The 19184-nt window shown below is 41.0% G+C and overlaps 1 protein-coding gene across 1 annotated transcript in view; it reads right to left on the bottom strand.

Moving 5' to 3' along the window:
- LOC126184153 (putative epidermal cell surface receptor) overlaps positions 1-19184 on the bottom strand; it is a 401413-nt gene that overhangs the window by 123620 nt on the left and 258609 nt on the right. Inside the window, 1 exon segment of the mRNA XM_049926525.1 lies at positions 9037-9186. Within this exon segment, the coding sequence (XP_049782482.1) occupies positions 9037-9186 (150 nt within the window).

Genomic DNA, 19184 nt, shown 5'->3' with positions numbered 1-19184 from the left:
CTTTTTTACAGGCCACATGTCCTGTGAATACACGTCATGTGTTATTAATGCAGCAGTTTACAATGCCTTCTGGATTCTCATGCCATTGATTAATGCTGATTCCTCTGACTTTACGGGTAGTTTGCCATCCCAAGGACAAGACAGTGTCCTGAATCTCTGTCCCCTCCTCCGCCCTCTTTGACAAGGCCTTGGCAGAATGAGGGTGACTTCTTACTCCAGAAGTCTTTGACTGATTACTAATCAAAATTTAAGTGGTGGGGGGTTTCGAACCTGGGACCATTGATGTTATGATTAGTAATCAAAGGTGGTACCCCTAAATTGCTGGTTCATCAGATACCACTCTCCTGTAATAGCTGCTACAGTTACTTCATTATTGCTGTTGGAAATGGAAATGCCGTGTGGCTAGGGCCTCCTGTCGGGTAGACCATTCGCCAGGTGCAAGTCTTTCAAGTTGACACCACTTCATTGACTTGCATGTCGATGGGGATGAAATGATGATAATAAGGACAACACAACACCCAGTCTCTGAGAGGAGAAAATCTCCGACCCAGCTGGCAATCGAACTCGGGCCATTAGGTATGACATTCCGTCGCACTGATCACTCATCTACCTGGCAGAATCGTCCTAGGAAACCAGCCACATATTTATCAGTGTACTTGCAATTAAATATTACGATTGTATCTCCAATCAGGTGACATTCAACAATGAGCGAAGTACCAGAAATACCTCCTCCCGATGGCTGTGGCTGTGGAAGCATCAATTTCAAGCCTTGAAATATCAGTGTCTATGACCTCCATATGACTGCACATAATTTTTCCACATAAAATCTCTCATAACCTTACGACTGTCGATATGTTGAAATTAACAGTGTTCCACATCAAATCCATACCTCCTTCAAGGTCGGACACATTTGTTTTCTTTTCACATGTCTTAATATAAATCATAGTAACTTCAGTGTAACATTTCTGATTGTCGTACATAGTAGGTGTATAGCGCCTGAAAAAAAATTTTGGTATGTCCACACACACACCAGCTGGATGTCATTTCGCACTGCCCGGTAGCAAAAAACCTCCTGCCATAACATATTTGTCAAGGAATTAGGGCCACGTTTAGATGGGAGCAAACAAGAGTATGTGACCCGGACAGCAATTTCAGGGGGCGCCAATTCATATTCTTGGATGGGGGTGGACTTGTTTCACAAAGCACCTTGCATTTATCGCACGTCGGTCTAACGATTATTCATACTATTTTGAAACGCACCCCTGTTGGTGTTTGAACATTTTTTAACACATTTCAAGTTGATTTCCGAACCAATCATATGGTTATTTTTGAACGTGTGCATACTGTATGTGACACCTCTGCCAGGAGAATCCCCATCACATCGGCGGGATGGGGGGGTGGGGGGGGGGGATTATGGGGATGGGGGCTATATAAGTTGAGGTGAATAAACCCAAACGGGTGAATGCCAATCGCATGTTTGTTTGTGTGGTTGATTCAGAGTGTGAATATAAGCATTGTTAAAATTATTAGCAAAATCCATACATTTACAATACCAGAGTGGAAATAAACAGCAAGCAGGGATAACAGGTAAGAAAGATTATCTAATATCTACTCGGTGTATCCAAATAAATCAAATTTTGACAAGAAATTTTTGCCACATCTCTACACTACGAAGGGCCCAGTTAGCAGCCGCGTTAGGATAACTAAACTGCTGAAACTTCCTGGCAGATTAAAACTGTGTGCCCGACCGAGACTCGAACTCGGGACCTTTGCCTTTCGCGGGCAAGTGCTCTACCATCTGAGCTACCGAAGCACGACTCACGCTCGGTACTCACAGCTTTACTTCTGCCAGTATTTCGTCTCCTACCTTCCAAACTTTACAGAAGCTCTCCTGCGAACCTCTGGGACCACTGTCATCTGAAGGGGAAGTTCTGGTGCAGCCCACAATACGTACTATTAGAAGTGCCGGTTACCAAGGCACATACCCGTTTTCTTCCATAATTTAAGGGGGAACGACGCTCACTTTCTTGTTGAGCAATAGGCTGATTTTGGCATGGAGAAAGATCAGATCAGTGTCCTCCTTGAGAGCATTGAGAAATACATTTCATTCTCCAAACAACTGACACCGGGAGTTATGCTCCGGTTCCTTGACATGCTAAGTTTTTAAGCAGGCACCACTCCAGAAACTCGTTGATACTCTACCTCAGGATGATACGCATATCATTCGAGCTGCATTCTCCCAAGAGGAAAAATTTCAACTAGTGACTAGGAAGGGGAGTTTTCCCATATGAGTGTCTGGACAGTATGGCAAAATTCAACTGAACCAGGCTACCAATATAGCTGCATTCTCCAGCAAGGGATGCAGAGTATGATCATGCCGTGAATGTCTGGCGGGAATTCAACATCTTCACTTTAGGATAGTATTGATGGCTTTACATGGACACAGACAAGTGCTTGCTTGCAGATGTTTTGGAGAAATCCCAGAGTCTATGAGTCAATGTGTCCGTAGAAACGCTAAGGCAAATAACCCACAGATGGGCAACAGGTTCAGTCCCTTGATTCGAGTTTGAAAATGGGTGAAAATGACCTATACGGAAAAGCCATGTAACAGTCACTGCTGATTTGGGAGTTTCGATGGGTGCCCGAAAACGAATTGGAGGAAAAATCATGAGGCTAATTCTGATGTAGGGTATGTGATGGAGGCAAAACTCGCATACTCTATTAGTTTGTGTGATGCGCACGCCGATTTGGTGCTGTATACAAAGCAACTAGTTCCGCGAGGAGGCTCCAATTCAAACCTGATGACACTGCTGGGGAATAAGCGGAGATATATATTATTCTACAGCAGTGTCCCAGCTTGGAAATGGAGCTGGTTAGAATCACCTGGGCCCTCTCTTTCAGGCAGTCCCCCTGGTTGATGTAGTATATTGATTTGAATACGAGACTATTTTTGGCAAAACAATGGAGACTTTGAGGGAACGATGTGAAATTTTGATTAGAACCGCAAGGGATGCATGCTATGGAGTAAGAAAATGCATCACCAGACCAAATTGTAAGCAAGTCACCATATTCAATAAGAACTTTGTTGCTGTGGAGGTGGTGAAGACTGCAGTAGAGTTAATGAAACCTATTTATGTGGGGATGTGCGTACTAGACCTACCCAGACTCCACATGTGCCACTTTCATCATGAGTTTGCAAAAACTCATTCTGCAGATCCTGAACTACTTTAAATGCATACAGATAACCTCATCTATTGGGGAGAAAACTGTGATCCATATAAAGTAACGAGGTACCACAGTAATGAATTTGACACGTCCTTACGCGAGGCCGATAATCCTTATGGTATTGTTCCATAGAACAGGAAAGTTATCAGCCTTATGAAAGATGAGGCGAATGGATTGCTGATGGTGGTGTTCGTAGGTATGCGATCAAAAATTTATGCTTACTGCATATTGGAAGGTGCCACCCAGAGATGGGTTAAGGGTGAGTGCCGCACGGCATTGAGAGCTCTCTCTAACGAAGACTATTTGCGATGCCTGTACAGCTATTTTTGAGTTGCTGCACCGCAGCCGCCGCAAATGATACAGCAAACTAGTATTCGGCACTGTATAAACCAGAAAAAGTATAAAAAAAAGTTTTAAAATGTAGAAAGCATAAACGTATGTTTGTATATTTATTTATTTATTCAAACATGGCGTTTGTGTACTGTATAAATATATCCATGCATCATGTAAATAGAATAGCTTTTAAGTTTCACCAGCCACTAGCTTTCCAAGACTGATTAGTTTTTAAGTGTACACAGACCATTAGAATTACTATTTACCCTATTGGGACTGTGGAATTTATTCTAGTAAATAAAGTATCTCTGCACTAGTTTTTAGTGCAGATTTATAAAAAATTGTAAAATATTCTCATCCAGCACTATTGGAAATTTTTTTTAAAAGTATTCTCGAGCAGTCTTACTGTTGTAGCATGTAAGTTAAAGGTGTCTCTGTATTGAAATATCAGATTCAAATTGTATCTCAAGAATTGAACTTTATCTCAAGAACTGAATTGTATCTTAAGATCTGAACCATATCTCAAAAATCAAATTGTGTGTGTGTCAACTGAATAAATGAAAAAAAATTGTTTCCATATGTCTTTGTTGTTTCTGTTGTTGTTTACAAAAGAAATCCTATCCCTTATTGCATTGTATATATAAAGTACGTGCATGACACAAATGACATTAGTTTTTCTGAAAAGGAGTGCTATAAAGGAGGTGAAGTTTAAGATGGGAGATAACAAAATATATGGAATGGTTGTGTAAGATTTAAAAAAAAAAAAAAAAAAATTAAAAAAAAAAGTTCAAATGTGTGTGAACTCTTATGGGACTTCACTGCTAAGGTCATCAGTCCCTAAGCTTACACATTACTTTACCTAAATTATCCTAAGGACAAACACACACACACCCATGCCCGAGGGAGGACTCGAATCTCCGCCGGGACCAGCCGCACAGTCCGTGACTGCAGCGCCTGAGACCGCACGGCTAATCCCACGTGGCTGTAAGATTACATGTATCGTGTAGTACGAATTGGCTTTTGGGAGCAGGAGGCATGACCCTTGTCTGCTTCCAAAGATATATAACAAAAATTTCTATTAAAAAAAAAAAAGAAGAAGAAGAAGAAGAAGAAACAAACATCTTATCAAGTAAAAATTCATTTATTCCTCACCCTACTTAAAAATAATTTTACATTTTCATAAGCAGACACTGCAATACTATTTTCACACATCGTCTTTTTGAGTCGATGAAGAGTAGAGCATCCACAGAATTGCAGGTCTTGAATAGCAGCAAACATGAAAATTGGACGTATCCCTGAGATTATCTCCTTCCCCTTCACGTAGATGATGGTACCCGTGTGATCAAAAGGTCGAAGCACATCACCGTATCTTTGTAGTGTGTGCCAGGATCATCCCAGTGAATTCAATGGTATAAAAGTGTTGGTCACATTGCACTCTTCTGTGTTTTAGCACACTCCACATCCTTGAAATACTTTAGTGATGTGATGTTTGCTGAGAATCCGGAATCTGGAATCTCTGTGTATGCAATATCTTCAAATATAAACTGTCTACACTCATCATCATATAAATCACGAAGTAAAGCAATAGGTTATTAAAAAAAGTGGTAGCATCATACTTGGACATGGAACAGACATAATGATTTATTATTATAGATCTTTTCAGCTATACATCAAACACAATGTATTTTAATTGATGGTGGTCCATCAATCTGGAATCATGCGCATTCGAGTCATAGTGCTTAAAGCAGGGCTCGTACTTTGAACTGAATTCATGTCTTTTAAACACGTGAGGTAGCAAATAGAATCTGTGCGATACATCACATAATAATGACACAAGTAGTGTAGGGAACACGTAGTAGTAAAGAGCGTTCGCATGGTGACGACTCTTAAACAGTTTCATATAAATATCTGAGAGCACATTACGCACATTTATTTATTTCATCCGCTCAGACATGTTGTAAGCAGTAACACTCTTTTTCCAGCGAATCCCTAGTCATCAAGGCTAATTGTAACATACTGAGGAATTAAGCTCTTATAGAACATTTTTTTCTAATGTGTGGGCGTAGCTGTGTTCTTGAATAAAGGAAAATTGTGCAGCCACTACTCTCCTCCAATAGCTTTGAAATAGTGATAACTAAAGCATGAGCTTCAGCACTTGTGACCATATTTTGCACAATACACTCAGTACCACTCCCCAAATTCACTATTAGAATTACAGCATTAGCTTATCCACAGACACCCTGCGCGCACGAAGTTGAATAACTGAATGAGGATGGATCTATAGTGGTTATTTAGTTATATAAGAAGTCTATCATACACTTTGAATAAAGCGTTCTTTGCATTCAAGACAGTAGGTGGTTACTACATAACATGGCATTGCTTTGAAAATCTAGCTCCCACACACATGGGTATAGGATCTGAACAGGTATGTATCATTAAGTTACTATGGCTTATGTTCCGACATGTGCAAAGAAAATGGCTGTGTCCATCATCAGAGAGGTATGGATTTGGCATGGGACATTGTGAATTTCAACGTAACGATAATCATAAGAGTATAAGAGATTTTATGTTGAAAAATTATGTGCAGTCAAATGGAGGTTATAGATACTGATATTTCAAGGCTGGAAACTGACATTTACAGAGCCACAACCTTCAGGAGGAGGTACAGTATTAGGATACAGAATGGATAAGAGCTGGACATCATTCCGCAAAAGAGGCCGCACACAGGAGACAGTCCACGGAAATTTCTTAACATCAAAGCAAAATGTTTATGCAGAGTGGATTGTTCGTGATATTTACATCTAGTATGATAGTTTCTTTTTCATTATTCCCATGTATCAGTCCCAGTTGCACTACTACTACGTTTTGTGTAAATAATGCATCAATACCACCACTATTGCTGATATTACTGTTATTGCTATAAATATAACACAAATGTTGATTTTTAATACAACCCACGTTGGCAGGTCTGATTCGAAACTGATTGGAGGGCTGAGGTAGTACCAATGTCGATAATCTGTAACACAATGAGCACACTCCCACAGGAACATCTTTTGAGAGGTCATTTCCTAAGGACGAAATATCATCGCTGGTAATAAGGGGCTACTATAAATGAGTCATTCGTTTTAGGAGTTCTATATTTATCGAAGTATTACTGTACAAACAAGACCGATGCATGAATAGAAAACTCATCGAAATACCATTGCTCCCACCAGTTGCTGTTACGAATGCAGTGCCCTGACAAAATGACAACAAAGCAATAAAAGAGTTTTTGTTTCATGGAATACGCGAGATGTTTCCATTGATCTGAAATGGTTAATCGCCACAATCTGAAAACCCCCATGAAATCGTGGTGGATGAATGAGATTCACCGAAAGTTAATGTTTTCTGTGAAATGTCAGAGACACAGCTGTATGGGCGTTTTTCTTCAGCGAGAAGACATTGACAGGTACCTCTTAACTCGAAATGTTGCACTTGTGATTGTTTCCACAAGTGACTGCTGGTTACGAGAATTTCATGTTCCAGCAGGAAGGGGCACCCCCTCATTGGAGTATCGAAGTCCGTCACTACCTATGCGTCTAACTTCCGCATCGCTAGATTGGGTGGAGTGGTGAAGACGACGTGCCTCTGTTGCCTTGGGCTTCCTGGTCACCAGCTCTAGCGTCTTGTGGGTTTTATCCTTTGGTGGTATGCCAAGAACCGAGTTTACATACCCTCATTGCTAAGAACTCTGGAACAGCTCAGAGAACGCAGCAATGCTGCTGTGACAACCGTTGACAGGATATTGCTACTTAATGGATGGAACGAATTTGACTACCGCTTGAACAGGTGTCTTGTGACAGGAGGGTACTCACACAACATTTATGGAGTGCAAAACGCAAACTTAGTGAGCCGACAGTTATCTTCATGCATCAATCATATTTGTACATGTAGCAGTCTAGAACTATCAGTTTAATAAGTCACGGTTGCAAAATACTAACACGATTCTTTATGGACAATTGGAAAAACTGGTAGAAGCAGACCTCGGGGAGGATCAGTTTGGATTCCGTAGAAATGTAGGTACATGCGAGGCAATACTGACCCTACGAGTTATTTTAGATGCTAGGTAAAGGAAAGGCAAAGCTACGTTTCTAGCATTTGTAGACTTAGAGAAAGCTTTTGACAATGCTGCCTGGAATGCTCTCTTTCAGTTTATGAAGGCAGCAGGGGTGAAATACAGGGAGCAAAAGGCTATTTACAATTTGTACTGGAACCAGATGGCCGTCACAAGAGTCGAGGAGCAGGAAAGAGAAGCAATGGTTGAGAAGCGAATGGGACAGGGTTGTAGTTTGTCCCCGATGTTAATCAATCTGTACATTGGACAAGCAATAAAGAAAATTTTCGACTAAGGACTAGAATCCAGGGAGAAGAAAAAAACATCTTAGGTTTTGCCGATAGCACTGTAATTCTATCAGAGACAGCAAAGGACTTGGAAGAATAATTGAACGCAATGGATAGTGTCTTGAAAGAAGGATAAAAGATGAACATCAACAAAAGCAAAACGAGGCAATGGAATGTAGTCGAATTAAATCAGGTGATGCTGAGGAAATTATATTAGGAAACGACACACTTAAAGTAGTAGATGGGTTTTGCAACTTGAGAAGCAAAATAACTGATGATGATCGAAGTAGAGAGGATGTAAGATGTAAACTGGCAATGGCAAGGTAAGCGTTTCTGAATAAGAGAAATGGTTCAAATGGCTCTGAGGACTATGGGACTTAATGCTGAGGTCATCAGTCCCCTAGAACTTAGAACTACTTAAACCTAACTAACCTAAGGACATCACACACATCCATGCCCGAGGCAGGATTCGAACCTGCGACCGTAGCGGTCGCGCGGTTCCAGACTGTAGCGCCTAGAACCGCTCGGCCACCCCGGCTGGCAATAACAGGAAGCTGTTAACATCAAGTACGGATTAAAGTGTCAGGAAGTCTCTTCTGAAAATATTTGTGTAGATTATAGCCATAGAAGGAAAAATGTGGACGATAAATAGTTTAGGCAAGAAGCGGATAGAAACTTTCTAAATGTGGTGCTACAGAAGAATGACGCAAATTAGATGGGTAGATCACGTAACTAGTGAGGAGCTACTGAACAGAATTGGGGAGAAGAGGAATTTGTGGCACAACTTGAGTAGAAAAAGGGATCGGTTGGTAGGACACATTCTGAGGCATCAAGCGATCACCAGTTTAGTATTGTAGGGAAGTGTGGGGGGTAAAAATCATAGACGGAGGCCAAGAGATGAATACACTAAGCAGATTCAGAAGGATTATGCTGCACTAGTTATTCTGAGATAAGGAGGCTCGCATAGGATACAGTAGCATGGAGAGCTGCCTCAAATCATTTTTTCGACTAACGACTGCAACAACGATAACAACAGAAGTCTGGAAAATATAGTTCTTTGAAAACGAATTAATCATTAATAAAATGGTCCGCACGTACCGTGGTGGTGAGCATAGAGGTGTCGATGTCGTCGAGAGACAAGTCCTGCAGCGAGGTGCTCATGTTGGCAGCACTGGCGTCACTGATGTTGACTCCCGCACCGGCGCCCAACGCTCGCCCGGCGCCCGGATCTCGTGACGTCGGCGCCTCCTGTCACAAATCAGGGCCAGTTTCGTCTAAGGAAAGTATTGTAGTTGCATTTAACAAGGCGACCGAAACAATACACAAACGCAACACGTCAGGTTGCAACGAATTATTTGTAGAAGTATGAAACAACTTCTAGAAGCCGTTCTAGGGGAAGATCAGCTTGGGTTCTGGAGAAACGTAGGAACACGCGAGGACCCTACGACTTATCTTAGAAAATTGAGTGAGGAAAGGCAAACTTAACCTTTATAGCTTTTGTAGATTTGGGGAAAGGTTATAACGATGTAGACTGCAATACTAGTTGAAATTCTGAAGGTAAAAACAAAAATAACCACAGCGCCCCCTCTTTCCGTCCCATAATGGGTAAGGGTGATGCATGTTACAGCTTCTCGCTTGCTATTGTTGTCCAGATCGAATCAGCGACTAATCGGATGCAAGTTAGTTAGGTCGTCCGCTAGCAACACCGACTCCAAGGAAGGCCTCGGCGTTTGTTGGTGACGCCACGTCAGCTAGGCACGGCGAACGCCAGGTCTGTTGCAGGCAGAAACGCCTGGGCGTGCTTATCACTATAAATCTCTTATTTTTGGACAAAATGTTTGGTATTGTTTTGGATTCTGCAATTTTACTTAGATGAAAGATTTTCTTACTATCGTAAAGCTGCAAATGAAGATCATAATTCTGTATCATTGAATCCTGTCGAAACAAACGTAGATCAATATGAGAAGACGCTTTGCCCCATTGCAAGCTTCGTAAATTTTACATTGAAGTGACTATATTTATTTGATCGATATTGTTATCGAAACTTACCCCAACCCCCTTACAATGAACTCGTTTCTTTTATTTATTTATTTATTTTCGTTTGACATCATCACTGGAAATGTGAACTAATTTACATGTGTAAATGTCCAACTGTTGCCAGTCATTAGATTACAGTCGTTTTCAACGAAAGGAATTCTAAACAGGAAACAATATACCTTCATACATCGAAACTACTGCTGAGCTTAAACTTTTTAAACATGCACATTGGGAAAGATAAATATTCCCCTCTTGCAACTGAAAGGAGAAACTTTATAAGATAAAAAAAAATTATTTGGTAAAACAAGTATCTCTCTTTTGCCTCTTCTTCTGTCCCCCACCCCCTCCCCCAACGTGTACAATCGCAAGATATTTCAATAACATTCAGTGCTCCTCACCCCATAGTCAACCAAGATACCTAAAGAAGAGCACCAATATGTTCACAGTTCCTTGTAAAAGCAACGCAGTACAAACTTAACTTACTCAGATTTAAAAATAAGGTAAAGAAGCACGAATTCTGTTACTGCTGGACCATGAAGTTGTTTCTGTATGTCAATCCTTAAAACAGGTGGAAATTTAAGTTCAGGAGTACACTATTTGTTATGAAGTGTAATGAATTGCACAATTAATTGATTGCAGAAATCACTAAAAACAATGTGTGTTGGTCAAGTACCGTCAATAGTTTCACATTTTCCTGTGTCAGCGAGGGAGACACCACCATTATGAGTATGCAGGGCCGGCCTTAGCCATCCAGGTGCCCCGGGCGAGTCGTCCAGTTGGCGCCCTTTATTGTATAAATAGCGAACCTGGCAGTGCTTTGCAACACGGTATTTGACTGTTTTCTAGAAATCGTCTTAAGTGGTTAATGGCGTCATCTTATGATCATAACATGGTTTTTTTCCATCGTAATATTGAGTATTTTATTTTTTTAAATGGAAATGAAATCCAAATAATCTGAAAGACCGCTAAGACGCTCCATGTGAGTCTTGTGTAGCCTGTGACGTCAGTCCAGCATGCTGCTGTCGCTGCCGTAACAGTCAGTATAGCAGTGATATATTGTTTGGGCATTCACGTTTTGGGAAATTGTCTAAAAATATTGCGTAGTACTGCACTGTACATCTACAAAAACTCCAGAAAATTGTTTTTGCGTGTTCCAAACAAAGGAAAGAGGCGTAAAATGTGGTTGAAACAGGCTCGTATATCCCAAATATTTCTTTTCTTTTCTGAAGCACCCCTGTACTAAAGCGAACAAAACAAAACAAAAATTATTCAAATTGGTCAAGCCATTTCTTTGTTTTGGTGAGACTAACACACAACAATTGTTTTTATATATAGGAGGTAATATGTATAACGAAAAAACACTAATTTTGAATTGGGTACCATATTTTTATTGAATTTAATATAACTGTAAGCCATAAACCTATATTTTCTGTCAGTCATCTGAACACAAAACATATTACGCCTAATGAAAAACAATTATAAACAACTAAAATTTTACTTTTCTCGCTTTTCTGTCGGCAAAGTCTCTGATCAGATTAGCAAAGTCCAGGTTTTCTGCAACTTCATTTTCAATGGACAGTGAGGCCAAACTGGTTAGTCTTGTTTGAGACACTGTAGACCGCAAGTACGTTTTTATCAACTTCAGTTTGGAAAAACTGCGTTCGCCGCTTGCGACAGTCACTGGTATTGTTAGCAAAATACGTAACGTTATCCAGATGTTGGGATATAACTCTTGAAGATTATGCTTTTTTATGAAGTTTAAGGCTTCAATAGGCGTTGCCTGGCTGTCTTCGAGATAGTGTTGCAGGCCTAAAATTTCGTCGCACAGCAAATTTCCATCAATATCTGACTTCATGTTGACAGTTAACTTTTCTTGTAATTTAGAACAGCATTGTATTAGTTCTTCTTTATTTTGATTTTTTTTAATGTCAAACAAGAAACTCCACGTCGCAGAAAATTCTTGCATCTGTTCAAATCTTTCTTTCATGGATATGTGCACGGTGTCCAACAGTGCATTGAAAAACACTACTTTAAACTTCTTTTTTGGGTCAGTTATTTGATCATCAACAGCCTCTTCACCCGGCCTGTGTTTAATACGTCTTAATCGCATTTGTGGTTTAAATAATGGCTGCATATAAAGATCCGAAGCCAGTTCAGTTGCTATTACAATAGCTTGTTCGAAACCTGTTTGTCTTTATGTTTCCAAATAAGAGCAACATTTGTCAAGGATTCCCATAAACTCGACAAAGTTGATTGTGGGTGACTGACTTGCTTTACTCACAACGTTAATTTGAAACAGATCATACCATGTCACGAGAGAAACAATGAAGCTGAAGTCTTTTAATTGTCCTCCTAGTGTTGTCGCTTCGTGTGACACCGCTGCATCGCTTTGTTCAGTAGCATCGGCCAAGGAAACCAAAGCGTCATGCATTTCGCATAATTGATAACGAACCGCTCTGACGCTATCAATTCGAGCTTCCCAGCGTGTGTCACTTACATTTTTCAGGGTGTATATCTTCAAATGGTCGGTCAAAATTTTCCATCTATTTACCGATCCAGCAAATAGATTAAACATTTTTTGTAACATTCCGAACAGTGTCACGGATTTTACTGATGATTTTGCCGCATCACACAATACCAAATTATAACTATGGCATCCACATGGCACAAAAAAAGCTAGTGGATTTAACTTCTTAATTCTGTTCTGGACGCCTTTATTTTTCCCCTTCATGTTCGCGCCGTTATCGTAGCCCTGTTCTCTGCAGTCATTAATGTTAAGGTCAAGATCACTCAATGTTTTTAAAGTGCTTTCTGTGAGGCCTTCACCGGTTGTATCATCTATTTGCAGAAATGAGATGAAATGTTCTTTTACACTTACGCCATCCTCTGTTATGTCGGCGCACATCTTAAAGTTATCGAAAGTTGTTCTTTGTGGCTTATATCTGGAGTACAGTCAGCTAAGATTGCATAATACTTCGAACCCTTTATGCGGAATACGATTGTAGACATAACGCGTGATGCCATGAGTTCTATTAATTCATTTTGTATATTTTTGCCGCAATAATGGTCAGCCAAATCACCATTCAATGCCAGTCTGACGTGCTCTTCCATGATTGGATCAAACTTTGCCAATAACTGTACAAGACCTAAGAATTTTCCATTATTTGGGGTAAATAATTTATCTGATAACCCTCTGAATGCCATATTATTTTCAGCCAAATACAAAGTAATGTGCATCAATCTTTGAAGCACATTGCTCCATCGTAAACTTTCTTTAGAAATTAGCTTTTGTTCTTCCTTGTCAATAGTTAATCCAGCTTTAAACCTGATTTCAGCTTCAGTCCATTGAGTAAATGCTTTTTTGTGGTTAGGACTATTTTCATGCAGTTTCAGAGCTTCACTTAAATGTTTCCAATTTCTGAAACCCACAGTGGTAGTCAAATTAGTAGTTGACTTTAAATCAAACAGTCGACAACAAAAGCAAAAGACACTGTCGTTTGATACAGAATAAACTAGCCACTGTCGTCTGATAGTTTCTTCGTTTGATAATTTTCTTGTGTAATGAGTTGAAGAGAAATGACGCCCATTTTCATCTTTTGGAAAGTTATTTAGACATACTTGTGAGGGTCCACATAGTATAATGCGATCTATATCTCTAGCATTAAGTACTTTTGGCCACGTACCTACATCAGAAACATTGTATTCTTTTATTGCAAGAACGTTGATACTTTCATCGACCACAGATGTCATGTGTTGATTTTGACTTGAAGAAATATCAGAGGATTCATGCAAAGATGTACTGCGCTGGTCAATTTGATCACCTTCAATAGGTGATTGTATATTTTTTTGTGTATAATTGTTCACAGTCTGAAGAAATATTTGCTGATACATGGACTTTTGATTCAATATCTGAAGTATTTGCCTTAGAATTTCCTTTAAGGTACTTATAAATATTCATGTGCTTTTTAGTTTCTTCAAGAACTTTTTCTTTTTCAGCTTTTCTTTTCCGATTTTATGAACCAGAAAGCTTTTTTTTTAATCATTTCCTTCTCTTCTGGCATGATTTAATAATTTGACAAATTATTGCTTGGACACTGCTCTGCGACCACAATATTCGATCTATAACAAATAAAGTAATTCACCTATCAGTAGACGTAACTAGAAAAAAACCTGAACTGAAAGATAAAAATGTTTTTCGCACTTACCAGAAAATTAAAATGTTGACACAGTCACGACACTCGTTTCACTCACAATTATTCCGCCACGAAAACATGACCGCTGCCTCCGACTATTACTGACAATTACTATTTACTGACATGCGGGTGCAAATCGTAGCGCTGCCAACATATGCAGTCTAACAAACATTGTGTGGCGCTGTATTATTTCAGTACGTTAGGGGAGAATTCTCTATGAATGCAGTGCACGCATTGCATGATCTATTAATTAATGTACATGAGTCATTAAGTCACAAATATTCGATATAAATACATTCGTATTAATTAAATCATAATGTAATGTATATTTCACAGTCTGTATTGTCTTTTATTTGGAGCGACCGGTAGTTTCTGTTGTGAACGAGAGATGGTGCGGCTGCATGGGCTCTTCCTTGTTGCAGTTCTTGAAACAAATAAGAGAGGCGCTTTGGTAGAGCCCGTGCTAGCCCGCGTCAAACATGGATGGTTGCAGACAATACGAAGATTGCATTCAGCATGATTTCTCTTCTGCTACCCCGAATTCATCGCGCATTCATGAGATTAGCGACGTATGTTGAATGAGACTGAATAATATTTTAGTTTTGCGAAATGGGTGATTGTAAATGGTATTTTTTTTTTTTTTTTTTTACATGCGTTTAGTATGTGGCGCCCCTTGGGCCCCGGCGCCCTGGGCCCCACCCTAAAGCCGGCACTGTGAGTATGCCTGCAACAGACCTGGCGTTCGCCGTGCCTAGCTGACGTGACGTCACGAACAAGCGCCGAGGCCTTGCCGCTAGTCGATGACGACCTCTGTTGCCCACGTAAGTGGATAATAGCGCCGGAAGTTTTCTTCACCTGTGGTAGTCCCGTAAACAGTAGACAGTACATACGTCGTCGCATGATATCTACACAGCTGTGCCCGAGGGAGGACTCGAACCTCGGACGGGGGGGAGCCGCGCGGACCGCGACAAGACGCCTCAGACCTCGCGGCTAATGGGACGGAAACCACAACGTCGTCTGTAGATTAGCCTAGGTGCCTGTCCACAATAATGTTGCCGCGTCCACGTAACATGATACCCTGTGCTGTACCCGTCCTGTGTGTGATCGCCACTCAGCGTGCAGTACGAGGCCTGACGACATCATACAATGTGCCATGACAAGCTGTCCAGGTGCCGAGCTCCCAGCAACGAACCCTGTAACAGAACGATATCTATTTCTAGTTCAGTTGTTTGTACGCATGTTGCTGTAGAGTGTATAGAAAGTTCTAACGATACCCTGTGAACTAACTATATAAAGACGTCGGTCGACACTTTTTTTCTGTCTACGGATGACTGCCGATGAAAGGCAGGTCTTAAGGGACCAAACTGCTGAGGTCATCGGTCCGTGAGCTTACGCACTATTTAATCTAACGCAAACTGACTTACGCTAAGGACGACACACACACCCATGCCCGAGGGAGGACTCGAACCTCGGACGGGGGAGAGCCGCGCGGACCGCGACAAGACGCCTCAGACCTCGCGGCTAATGGGACGGAAATGGTACGTGTGGTGTACACGTGCAGAAAGAGAGAAAAACTGGATAATTTATCAAGAGAAAGAGTTTCACAAATCGAGCAATTCAATAAAGCATTGGTACATCTCTTGTCCCTATGCAAGCTCTTATTCGGCCTGCCATTGATTGTTGTATGTTCTCCTGAGGTATGTCGTGGCAAATTCAGTTCAAGTGGCACTTTAGAGAGTCAAAATCCCCATCTGGTTAGAGGGTAAAATACAAGCAGCGAAGGTTATATACAGCTTGTACAGAAACCAGACGCCAGTTATAAAAAGTCAAGAGGCTTGAAAGGGAAGCAGTTGTCGGGAAGGGAGTGATAAAGGGCTGTAGCTTATCCCCAATGTTATTCATTCCGTACATTGAACAAGCACTAAAGGAAACTAAAGATAAATTCGGAGAAGGAATTAAAGTTCAGACAGAAGAAATAAAAACTTTGACAGAATTACAATATCATCGGCAAACCTCAGAGACAGCAAAGGTTTCGGAAGAGTAGTTGAATGGAATGGACATTGTCTTGGAAGAAGGATGTAAGATGGATAATAACAAAACGAAAACAAGATAGTGGAATGTGGTCTAAATGTATCAGGCGATTCTGAGGGATTTAGATTAAGAAACGACACACTGAAAGTAGTAGGTGAGTTTTGCTATACGGACAGCAAAGTAACTGGTGATCTATGAAGTAAAGAGGATATAAAATGTAGACTGGCAATGGCAAGAAAAGAGTTTCTAAAGAAGATAAATTTGTGAACACCAAAGTAATGCTAGATGCGTGAAAGATCTCTTGCGCGCGTCGTTTGGTGATGCTCGTGAGCTCAGCCGCCACTTTCGTCATGCTTGGCCTCCCGGGTCCCCAGACCTCAGTCCGTGCGATTATTGGCATTGGGGTTACCTGAAATCGCAAGTGTATCGTGATCGATCAACATCTCTAGGGATGCTGAAAGACAACATCAGACGCCAATGGCTCACCATAACTCTGGACATGCTTTACAGTGCTGTTCTCAACATTATTCCTCGACTACAGCTATTGTTGAGGAATGATGGTGGACATATTGAGCATTTCCTGTAAAGAACATTATCTTTGTTTTGTCTTACTTTGTTATGCTAATTATTGCTAATCTGATCAGATGACGCGCCATCTGTCGGACATTTTTTGAACTTTTGTATTTTTTGGTTCTAATAAAACCCCATGTCATTCCAAGCATGTGTGTCAATTTGTACCTCTCTATCTACATTATTTCGTGATTTATTCAGTTTTCAAATTTATACTGACTTTTTGATCACCCGGTATGTATTTAAGTGCTAGGAAGTCTTTTCTGAAGATATTTGTCTGGAGCCTATCTTGTATGGAAGGGGATCGTGGACGATAAACAGTTCAGACAAGAAAAGATTACAAGTTTTGAAATGCGGTACTACAGAAAAATGATGAAGTTTAGGTGGGTAGGGCATGCAACCAATGAGAAGATACTGAATAGAATAGAGGAGAGAAGAAATTTGTGGCATAACTTAACTGAAAGAAGGGATAGGACGATAGGACATATTCTAAGACATCAGGGGATCTCAAATTTACTAGTAATACTGGAGGGAAATGGGGGGGAGAGGGGGAAGAACTGTAGAGGGAGACAAAGAGATGAATGCAGAGAGCAGGTTCAAAAGGATGCAGGGTGTAATAGTTATTCGGAAATGAAGACACTTGCACGGCACGTAGTACCGTGGAGAGATGCATCAAACTGGTCTTCGGACTAAAGACCACAACAACAACAACAACAACAACAACGACAACAAAAATGTTTTCTTTGTCAGAATTATCTGTAGAGTTCCAAAGATTTTGTCTGCAGTTGAATTGGAGTTTCTCCAATTATTTGGAATGTGTATTGCGGCTAGTAATTCGTCTAATGCCATCAGTTACTGTAACTGTCTTAGGTGATTTCCATTATTTTATCAAAACTGTCCACCTTCCACAAGTGTGTTGCAGCCCTATATCTGATTCCTACCGACTCGCGCAGTGCCTCCAAGGAGGCAGTGCCGAGAGCCCCAGATAACCGAAACCACGCTCGTCTCTGCCCACGCCTCACAGCAGTCCTGCTTAATACGAAGGCGCGTCTGAGTCTGATTGCCTGAATGCTGGCTGTAAACGAACTACTGGCTCATCTAGCGCACCGTGTATCGTCTAATCACTGTTAAACGTAATTCGTAGTACGTAGTTTTCAGTGTAGGTCCTTTTTACCATGTGCACTAATTTCTGTGCTTTAATAGTTGCAATTGTTAAATATCGTGTCATTCTTTGTCTGGCGATGTTGGTGTTGTCAAAAATGAGTCGTGAAATATTATGTAGCATTCCACTTAACATTACGTTCAGTTTTGTTCACTGCAACTGGTAATTTGTATAATGTGTACCAAGTATTTACACACTGACACGAAAAAAATAATCGATGCACCACTAAGGAGTTACGCAAATTTGTCACAAATTGATACTGATTTACTGGCATCGAAGGAAAATGCAAAATTTAATCTCTGGCGGCCTATGGACGAATGTGTACTCTGCAGCGCGATTCCACCTCACAGCTGGCAAGGACAGTAAACAGCGGACATATCGATACCCCCCATGAACCATGGACCTTGCCGTTGGTGGGGCGGCTTGTGTGCCTCAGTGACAGAGATAAACGTACCGTAGGTGCAACCACAAGGGACGGGTATCTGTTGAGAGGTCAAACAAACGTGTGGTTCCTGAAGAGAGGCAGCAGCATTTTCAGTAGTTGCAGGGGCAACAGTCTGGATGATTGACTGATCTGGCCTTGTAACAATAACCAAAACGGCCTTGCTGTGCTAGTACTGCGAAGGGCTAAAAGCAAGGGGAAACTACAGCCGTAATTTTTCCCGAGGGCATGCAGCTTTACTGTATGGTTAAATGATGATGGCGTCCTCTTGGGTAAAATATTCCGGAGGTAAAATAGTCCCCCATTCGGATCTCCGGGCGGGGACTACTCAGGAGGACGTCGTTATCAGGAGAAAGAAAACTGGCGTGGAATGTCAGATTCCTTAATCGGGCAGGTAGGTTAGAAAATTTCAAAAGGGAAATAGATGGGTTTTAGTTCAGAAATGGTTCAAATGGCTCTGAGCACTATTGGACTTAACATCTGAGGTCATCGCTCCCCTAGAACTTAGAACTACTTAAACCTAACTAACCTAAGGACATGACACACATCCATGCCCGAGGCAGGATTCGAACCTGCGACCGTAGCGGTCGCGCAGTTCCAGACTGAAGCGCCTAGAACCGCTCGGCCACTAGCGGCCGGCTGGATTTTAGTTAAATATAGTAATAATTAGTGAATTTCGGTGGCAGGAGGAACAGTACTTCTGGTCAGATGAGTACTTGGTTATAAATACAAAATCAAATAGGGGTAATGCAGGAGTAGCTTTAATAATGAATTTAAAAAATAGGAGTGCGGGTAAGCGACTACAAACAGC

The sequence above is a fragment of the Schistocerca cancellata genome, chromosome 1 (assembly GCF_023864275.1).
Source record: "Schistocerca cancellata isolate TAMUIC-IGC-003103 chromosome 1, iqSchCanc2.1, whole genome shotgun sequence".
Taxonomy (NCBI): Eukaryota; Metazoa; Arthropoda; class Insecta; order Orthoptera; family Acrididae; genus Schistocerca; species Schistocerca cancellata.
Note: the sequence above shows the minus strand (reverse complement) of the source record. Positions and strands in the feature narration are given on the sequence as shown.